This window comes from Arachis duranensis, chromosome 2, assembly GCF_000817695.3.
Source record: "Arachis duranensis cultivar V14167 chromosome 2, aradu.V14167.gnm2.J7QH, whole genome shotgun sequence".
Classification (NCBI taxonomy): domain Eukaryota; kingdom Viridiplantae; phylum Streptophyta; class Magnoliopsida; order Fabales; family Fabaceae; genus Arachis; species Arachis duranensis.
In genome coordinates, this window is record NC_029773.3 from 88,689,853 (window position 1) to 88,699,750 (window position 9,898).

At 35.7% G+C, this 9,898-nt stretch overlaps 1 protein-coding gene across 1 annotated transcript; it reads left to right on the forward strand.

The window, feature by feature from the left end:
* The first annotated feature begins 475 nt into the window (after nucleotides 1-475).
* LOC107475784 (mitochondrial Rho GTPase 2) lies at nucleotides 476-6,708 on the forward strand. The gene is made up of 14 exons (XM_016095449.3): nucleotides 476-792; nucleotides 1,297-1,429; nucleotides 1,523-1,672; nucleotides 1,978-2,154; nucleotides 2,264-2,515; nucleotides 2,961-3,029; nucleotides 3,145-3,200; nucleotides 3,715-3,796; nucleotides 4,430-4,641; nucleotides 4,799-4,868; nucleotides 4,993-5,105; nucleotides 5,754-5,904; nucleotides 6,012-6,198; nucleotides 6,430-6,708. The coding sequence occupies exons 1-14, from the start codon at nucleotides 563-565 to the stop codon at nucleotides 6,501-6,503; spliced, it is 1,956 nt and encodes a 651-aa protein (XP_015950935.1). The 5' UTR covers nucleotides 476-562; the 3' UTR covers nucleotides 6,504-6,708.
* The last annotated feature ends 3,190 nt before the right edge of the window (nucleotides 6,709-9,898 follow it).

Genomic DNA, 9,898 nt, shown 5'->3' on the forward strand with positions numbered 1-9,898 from the left:
AATAAAAAATGAGATTTTACTCAAAATTTATAAAATAAATTTATACTTAAAATATAAAATTATAATAAAATTTAAATCGTAAAATTATATAATTTAATAAAATTATTTTAAAATTGATTGACTCTTTATTTGTTTAAAATCGTAACATAAAAAAATTTGACTATGACTATACTCTTTTTGACAAATTAAAATAATTTATATTATATAAATATTAAAACTTAAAAGTCATGTCCATTGTAATGAAGTATTTTTTTAATATTAAATAATATATATTTACTTATTAGTAGTTAATTTATGGTTTTTTTGGGTGTCTAGTTAATTTATGATGTACTAATAATCTAATATACCATGGGTGATCAACAAATATTCAAAAATAGTTGTTTACGTATTATTTTTTTTTTTTAACTTAAAAGATAAGAAATTTAATAAGTACATGTTAATAAATTAAATTCTATATTGCATATAATGATACGGATTCCTCGTTCGATTGTGATCTCTGCACGGCAAAACGATTCACGTTCTCACTAATTGTTATCGACGTTCGCGCTTTCGATTCAATTCAATGGTTTTGCTGTTAGGTCCCTCCACCTTCTTCTCCGGCGGACGTCGCCGGAGCAGGGAGCTCAGAATCGCCGTAGCTGGCGACGCATCCACCGGAAAATCCACCCTCATTGCCGCCATGGCTTCCGGCTCTTACTCCGAATCGGTTCCACCGCTGCTCCCTCCCACGCGGTTGCCTCATAATTTGTTCAATGATTCCGTTCCCCTCATCCTTATTGACACTCCTTCAAGGTCCTCTATCATGAAACACAACCATTAATGGAAAAACTGTTTAATTGTGTTAATTTTAGATATACCCTAGATTTAAGTAATTAACTGAATGAACTATGATTCTGTTTTTGCTTTCAAATTTTATCTTCTTTAGTGTTATAATCTGGAAGGTGCATGCCATTTGCTGAATCTTCAGCACTTATACAAGTGTTATAATCTGTTATGCTTGTGTTTATATGTTTTTCACAAAATTCTAAATTCATTATTATCTCATCAACTGTTAAAGTCTTGAACTTTACTGTTATTATTATGATATAACATTTGCATAGCAACTGCTTGATTGGATTAACATTTTCTTTTGGGTCAATGTTTTGTATGAAAAATTGTATGCCAGTATCTTGATTGGATTAACATTTTTCGTGTGTTAATTGTTGTAATTATTATGATAGATGAATGTTGTATACATACTTTTGGATGTTTTATTATGTTAATGTGATGTGAGCAAATGTGGCTTGCTTTGTTTAGTTTGGACAAACAAGGCACGTGCAATGAGGAATTGAAGCAAGCTGATGCAGTGGTTTTAACGTATGATTGTGAGGAACGTGCAACCTTTGAGCGTTTGAGTAGTTACTGGCTTCCCGAGCTACGCCGGTTAGAGGTTGGTGTTTGGATTAGTTTTTTTGAAGGAACTGAGGAAATATGAACGGCAAGCAAATAACCTTATGTTGGAATTTACCTGGTCATGATGCAGGTGAAGGCACCGGTGGTTGTGGTTGGTTGTAAGCTAGATCTGCGGGATGATAGTCGGCTAGTGAGCTTAGAGAGTTTCACTTCACAGATCATGCAACAATTCAAGGAAGTTGTTACCTGTATTGAATGTTCTGCAGCTACGATGTATCAGGTTTGTTGTTTTATGAGATTATTATTAATCGTTTATACTTATATATTGTTTAATCTTGCAAATAGAAACTTTTGTAGTTTGTCCATTATGTATCAGAACATAAGATGAAGATACACAGACTTGTATTTTTGTTTTTAAAATTACTTGGTCATTTGGTTTTCCTTCAGCAACCAAGTGTGAATTATAAAAATTGCAAGAAATGCATATATACAGATTGTTACTTATTATATTGGTGTAACGTTTGACTTCCTATGTTCCAAACTAAAAGTGCCATATATTTAATGTGTAACTTTGATTGCTTCTAGGTCCCTGAAGTTTTCTATTTTGCACAAAAATCAGTACTGCATCCAGTCGATCCATTGTTTGATTATGAAAGAAATGCTTTAACAGATAGATGTGTAAGGGCATTAAGAAGAATATTTGTAATCTGTGATCAAGACATGGATGGTGCCCTAAATGATGAAGAACTAAATGAATATCAGGTTTTTGATGGAGTCCCTCCCTCCTTTCTTTTTTGGCTTTCAAATTTTGCATACTATGAATGTACAGTTTCTTTTGCTGTCTTTAGTATTGGAATTCATATATCGACAGGTTAGATGCTTCAATGCACCATTGCAGCCATCTGAAATAGCAAGAGTCAAAAGACTTATAGAGCAGAAAGTACCTGAAGGAGTAAACTATACTGGTCTTACTTTTCCAGGCTTTATTTATATCCATAATATGTATCTAAAGAAAGGAAGTACAGAGACATTTTGGACAGTTCTAAGAAAGTTTGGGTATGATAATAATTTAAAACTCCGGGATGATTGCCTTCCAGTTCCATCTAAGAAGGCTCCTGATCAGGTCATATTTTCATCTTTTTACTATCTTGAAGTTCTAAGTTTTCTTCTGTGTGGTATTGCCGTTTAATTGTTATTTGGTTCATAACTTCATAACAAAAAATGTATCTAATTGCTAAAGTAGAATGCAAAAATGTTATATACATGGATTATACTAGCAAATTGAGCTGTAAAACTACTAATTTGAGGTTTTCTCAATGTTGATGATTGCCTAAAGCCAAAGAGATGCAAATATTTGATTGCATTGTTTTTATGATGCATGATTGTTTAGTCAAATGATCATTTTCAAAACATGAGAAATGGTTTGCATTTTCTACCAAATATCACATTTATCTTTGATTTAAGCCGTCAAATTCTGACAAATATTCTTGATAAATAAGGAGTTCTGCAATTCTATTTAGCTTGCAAATATATGTAAGAAAATTGGTTTATTTGACATAATATTGCAGAGTGTGGAGCTAACAAGTGAAGCTATAGAGTTTTTGAATGGTACCTTTCGATTGTTGGATACAGATAAAGTATGTCACAACATTTTTTATCCACTCCAATATGCACCTCCATTTAGTTAGCTTCCATGCGCATTTTAATTTATACTTTCTGTTCTTTGATGTTTCAAAACTTGACACTTTCTAGGATCGATCCCTATGCCCTGCAGAAGTTGATAAGCTTTTTAATACTGCTCCAGAGAGGTGAACATTCCCTTTATTTGTCCCTTTTTCTTTTCCCAAATAAGTAATTAATTTTCCACTACTATCATATTAATCTGCACTTTTTTTTTTTTTTTATAGCTCAGCTATTGATTAAGTATCAACAGTAGAGCTTTGAGATAGTTACTAGGTCCAACAGTCAATAACATATCTCAGACAAAATTGCCGTTATAAGATACTTGAAAAAGGGTATTAACAGTTCTTATGTTTATGTTGAAGGATTACATTGTCTTGCCTCTTAAAAATGCCTCTCTTTTCTGTTTTTTACCCTTGTAATTCCACGTATAAGCTTTTTCTCCTGGATTTGATAATGGTATTAATTTTAAACATTTTAATCCTTCTATTTTTTCAAAAATTTTATATCTTAAAAAGATGTTCATTGCTTCCTTTTTCCCCCTAGTGATTCGTCATACATGTCTTGAAACAGTGATATAGCTATCTCTTCATTTTGCCTGGAATTATAAGTCTCAGATTACCACTTGCTTTTGAATTTTAGTCCATGGAATGATGCTCCATACAAGGATGCAACCGAGAAAACTAGCATGGGTTATGCATCTCTGAAGGGATTTCTGTCTCAGGTGATTTATCAATCACTTTCTCTGTCTTTTATTGTCCAACCGGTTGCTGTTGGAGAAATATCTGAAAGGATTTTTATTCTTCCTGATTTTAGCAATACTGGGTCCATGGTGTAAATGGCCTTTCACTTGCTACTGCAGTAGATATCTTGTGAGGTAGATCCATATCATAATTTAACTAGCTCTGATGGAAAATTTAACAAAGATTGTAACCAGAATCAGGACAGACACAATCATAATTTTTTGGGTTTAAATTGTGGAACTGATATGCCTATCTCTATCAGGGAAGATTTGTATTGATTAGTAGTCCACCATGTTGGAATAGTTGTTGAAGTAGGTTACTTGTTAGTGTTACTATGATTATTAGATTGAGCATTTTAATTCCGTTGTTCCCATGTGGGAGCCTCGTGCATTTTATTCAACTATCCCTTTCTACTTCTCGCTTTGCCGGATCTGTTGGATAGGACATCATCCAATTCTTCAGTTGCATCATTTTACTTCTTGTACATTTCTATTGTTGGTAAATTGAAAAGAATGCTTCTTTACTATCTTGTCTACATTCAGCTGGAAGTTGAGTGGGTTTGATTTTTTTATTTTTATTTTTATTTTTATTTTTTGAATAATTGTATGTTGCAGTGGGCCCTCATGACATTACTTGATCCAACACTTAGCTTGGCTAATTTGATTTACATTGGATATAGTGGTAATCCTGCTACAGCTTTGCAAGTTACTCGTAGAAGATCAGCAGACCGCAAGAAGCAAACAACAGAAAGAAATGTGTTCCAATGCTATGTTCTTGGTTCTAAAAATGCAGGGAAATCTGCTTTGCTGAATTCATTCTTGGAAAGGTGTGATTTTGTACCGATCATCATAGTCCAATTCCCCAATTATATGCTGCTTCCTTGTATTCTAAATTTGAGTCTATAACCAAGTAAAATTTAATATGCTTATACTGTTTATTGCTGTTTTGCTTCAAATCAACAACTTTCTCTGTTGATTGTGCAGGCCTTTCTCAGATAGTTATACTCCTACAACAGTTGAACAGTATGCAGCAAATGTAGTTGAACTAATTGGGGTGAGTATTATGATGAGAAAATGTGATAATCAATTAAGTGATTTTGATTTTTCCTTAATCTAATTCACTCTTGGTGATAAGTATATACAAACTCCTACTTCTAACCCTAATATTTACCATATAGGGAACTAGGAAAACTCTCATATTGTGTGAGATACCAGAGGATGGCGTATCAAAGTTTTTGTCAAATCAGAATTGTTTGGCTGCATGTGATGTAGCTCTTTTTGTGTATGACAGGTGTGGTGCAAAATTTTCATGGCTTAATGCTTTTACTGCATCATAGTTGTAGGACTGCTGGGTTGCATTATTGATATTGAAATGAGATCTTCTAAAAGTGTGTATGTTAGCTTAAAATATACTGTGTTCCACATGAAAGGAATAATTATTTGAATGTTGATGAACTTTGTTGAACTAGAAACCAAGTCACTCAATCTTGGATATCTTGAATCTCCGACCTATGGATGGGTTGCTCTAACAGTCATTGAAGTTTAATTTGGCTAAGCATTCATGTTTCCTTTCCTTCCTCGAGTATCGCTAGAATTGATTTTCATGGCATAGACATACAATACTTAATGGATTTGTCGATTAAGAAGGACCTAGGATTTATAAGTCAAAGACATACATAACAATATATATTTTGCTACTCGTGTTTGTTATTTCTGGGTACATTGTTATTTCTGGGTACAGCTATATACTCCTGTTAAATTAAAATACAAAAGTAATTCTGATTTCTGAGTTCACTTACTAGTATTAAACTACTAGTACACCAAATTTTGTGGTTTTAAGATCACTAGTGGAATAAATTTTTCAATTGAAGTGATCTGGCTTAATTTTTGGATTTTATTCCAATTTCATTGTTTAAGATCTATGTTCCCTATTTTCCAGCTCAGATGAACATTCATGGAGGAAATCCAGAGATTTACTTGAGAGGGTTGTTAGAAAAGGAGAACTAACTGGCTATAGAGTTCCTTGCCTCCTCATTGCTGCTAAGGATGATTTAACTCCCCATCCGAGGGCGTTACTGGATTCAGTAAAGGTAATTTGCTTTCAGATTGTAAGCACCAAATAGTTTGCGAACATGATGATTTTCTATGATTTGATATACTTTTACCTTTGAATTCAGTATTTTATCATTATGTATAGGTTGCTCAACAATTGGGAATAGAGGTACCTATTCATGTAAGTATGAAATTGGATGACTCAAGTTATGTGTACCAGAAGATTGTCAAGGCTGCAGAACACCCTCATTTGAACATTCCAGAGAGTGAGACTGCAAAGAAAAGAAAACAACAGCAGCAATTTTTCTATCAATCTCTTATGTTTGCCTTAGGTGCGTTACTCACTTCCTCTAACCAGAACTTGGAAATAAGGTTATCAAACTTACTCAAATCATAAACTCGAATTTGTGACTTAAACCTGGAAATAGTTTAAAACTTTAAGGATTTGATACCCTTAGTAACCTTTGTTTATAAGGTTTGACACAAGCACCAAAAGTTTACAGCATCCAAGTTTTTTATTATCCAACTTAACTTTTAAATAGCACTCTTTCTTGAATTTACAGTTGGAGCAGCTGTTGCAGCATTTGGTTTGTCAGTGAGCCGAGCACGTGCCATAAAGAAAAGTTCAGTTACTTAGTCATCAAAAAACTATTCAACTGCACCAGTAGTTTTTTTCTAATAACATTAACTATTGACTGCATTGACTGTGCATTAGAGTGGTTTTGGATACCCTAAAGTTAAAAATATACGATGTATAGTTCTTGTAATCATATTTATTTTTTTGTTGTGAGAATGCTTTAATAAGGCTACCTATTTATATATATAGTTTTTCTTTTCTTTAATTTGTTTTTTCCATGGGAAATACTTTAATCAACAAATCATGTAAGTTAATTAGATTGATCAATTTGAGTAATACTTATCTTTTGTCAGTTTTATGATATCTTAATGTTAAAACTTAGCATCTGAGGAGTGAGCTGGTGAGGCTGGACAAAAGAAGAATAAGGATAGAGGAGAATATGGAAGATAGAGCTGAAGATTTTTCATTAGTGTGGCAAATCACACCCTATACTGTACAAAGAATAACCTTATATATAAGAAGCTAATAAAATTGTTATTTTAACTAGAGTAAAGATATAAAATGAATGATCTAACTACAACAACAACAACAACAAAGCCTTGTCCCACTAAGTGGGGTTGGCTACATGAATCAAACGACGCCATTGTGTTCTGTCATGTATCATGTCTACAGAGAGACCGTTTACATGTAGATCTCGTTTGACCACCTCATGGATGGTCTTCTTAGGTCTTCCTCTGCCTTTCGCCCTTTGTCCATCTTCCATCTCATCTACCCTCCTAACTGGATGTTCTATCGGTCTTCTTCTCACATGTCCAAACCACCTGAGACGCGATTCAACCATCTTTTCCACAATGGGTGCTACTCCAACTCTCTCCCTTATATCTTCATTCCTTATTTTATCCAATCGCGTATGACCACTCATCCATCTCAACATCTTCATCTCTGCCACACTCAGCTTATGTTCGTGCTCCCCTTTAGCCGCCCAACACTCCGTACCATACAGCATAGCCGGTCTTATAGCGGTGCGATAGAATTTACCTTTAAGTTTTATAGGCACTTTTTTGTCGCATATAAAATCAGATGCACTCCGCCATTTTGACCAACCTACTTGGATCCTATGATTTACATCCTGTTTAATCTCTCCATTATCCTGTATGATACACCCAAGATACTTAAAACTTTTAACTTTTCTTAGGATGTTTTCTCCAATCTTCACCTCTATATTGGGGTTTTCCCTTTTCAGACTGAACTTACATTCCATATATTCCGTCTTGCTACGGCTTATGCGCAGACCATACACTTCTAAAGCTTCTCTCCATAACTCCAACTTCTTATTTAGGTCTTCCCTTGACTCTCCCATAAGGACGATATCATCGGCAAATTGCATGCACCATGGCACAGGCTCTTGGATGTGCTCTGTGAGTACTTCCAAGACTAATGTGAAAAGGTATGGACTTAAGGATGTCGCTTCAGTGGTAGATCTGCCTGGCATAAATCCAAATTGGTTCTCTATTACTTGTGTCTCTTTTCTCAACCTCCGTTCTATCACCCTTTCCCATAACTTCATGGTATGACTCATAAGCTTGATCTCTCTATAGTTTCCGCAACTTTATGTATCCCCCTTATTCTTGTAGATAGGTACCAAGGTACTCTTTCTCCACTCATCAGGCTTCTTCTTTGACCTTAAAATCTCATTAAAAAGCTTGGTTAACCAGTTGATGCCTTTTTCTCCAAGACCCTTCCAAACCTCAATCGAGATATTATCAAGTCCTACTACCCTGCCATTTTTCATCTGCTTTAGAGCCTCCTTTATCTTGAAGTTTCGGATCATTCGATAGTAGTCAAAGTTTTGATCTTCTTCCATTGTGCATAACCGACCAAGGCTCGGAAGAGTCTTCTGTCCCTCATTAAATAACTCGTAGAAGTAGCTCTTCCACCTTTCATTAATCTTCTCCTCTTGAGCCAACACCTCTCCATCCTTATCCTTTATGCACTTAACTTGATCCAAATCTCTCGTTCTTCTTTCCCGGCTCTTTGCGATTCTATATATACCTTTTTCTCCTTCTTTCGTACCCAAAGACTGGTAGAGACCCTCATATGCTCTTGTTTTTGCTTCACTTACAGCCACTTTTGTCTCTTTCTTAGCCGCCTTATATTTTTCCCAGTTATCTGCATTGCGGCATAAAGACCACTCTTTAAAGCATTCCCTTTTTATTTTTATCTTTTCTTGTATACTCGCATTCCACCACCAGGACTCCTTGTCTCTTGGTCCTATTCCTTTAGATTCACCAAAACTTTCTTTTGATGTTCTTCTAATAACTTCTGCCATCTCCCTCCACATCTCTTCCGCGCTTCCATTCCCATCCCACTTTGCCTCGACTCTCCTCAACAAGAAGAAGTCGATTTGAGAGCTTGTCATGCCACTCTTATAGGTTATAAGATGTTCGTCTCTCTTTTTAAAACATGTATTTGTGATGAGAAGATCAAAGGTTGAGGAAAAGTCCAAAATAGTTTTACCCTCGGCATTGATCACCCCGAAACCATGGCCTCCGTGAATACTCCCATATCCAGTCACTTCTCTCCCAACATGACCATTTAAATCTCCTCCTAAGGAGATCTTATCTCCCAAAGGTATGCCTTGAACCAAACTCTCTAGATCCTCCCAAAACCTTATCTTGTGTTGTTCGTCCGAACCCACTTGCGGTGCATAGGCACTAATCACATGGAAAGCACCTCCCTCCACCACAAGTTTGATAGAGATGATCCGATCTCCTACCCTCTTGACATCCACTACGTCCTTCTTCCACTGCTTATCCACAATTATTCCAACTCCATTCCTATTCTTCACCTTTCCTGTATACCGAAGTTTGAAACCAGAAGTATCCAACTCCCTAACCTTTGCACCAACCCATTTCGTTTCTTGTAGGCACATAATGTTAATCTTCCTCCTTGTCATGGTGTCCACCACCTCCATGGACTTTCCTGTTAGAGTGCCTATGTTCTATGTCCCAAATCTCAACCTTCGGTCGCTTCGATCTTTACCTTTTACTTTGTGAATTAGCTTATTTACCCTCGTCCGTTCACGGAGACGCGGGAACCCTTGCTCATTTAACACTACATCCGGGCACCGATGCAGCGGCTCTTGCTTTGACACCGTACTCGAGCCATACGGCGCGTTGCTTCCGGGCAACGACCTAGCTTTAGCGCAATAATGTCTTTGATTCATGTCATGGGGGTTCGGCTATATTTTTATGTTGGTTGCCGAAGACCTAACACAACCCTCCTCCTTTATCCGGACTTGGGACCGGCTATGTACCGCAAGTGTAACATAAGCGGAGTTAAAATGAATGATCTAACTATGGCAAATAAATGATCTAATTATATACATCTTAGTCATGCTAATAGAGTTGCTATAATGGATAGCCAATTAATCATTAACAAGCTCCAACACTTGG

Coding starts and splice junctions, on each gene's coding strand:
- LOC107475784 (XM_016095449.3), top strand. CDS start 563: ATGGTTTTGCTGTTAGGTCCCTCCACCTTCTTCTCCGGCGGACGTCGC. Junction 793..1,296: donor CTTATTGACACTCCTTCAAG/GTCCTCTATCAT, acceptor TGCTTTGTTTAG/TTTGGACAAACAAGGCACGT. Junction 3,201..3,714: donor TTTAATACTGCTCCAGAGAG/GTGAACATTCCC, acceptor TTTGAATTTTAG/TCCATGGAATGATGCTCCAT.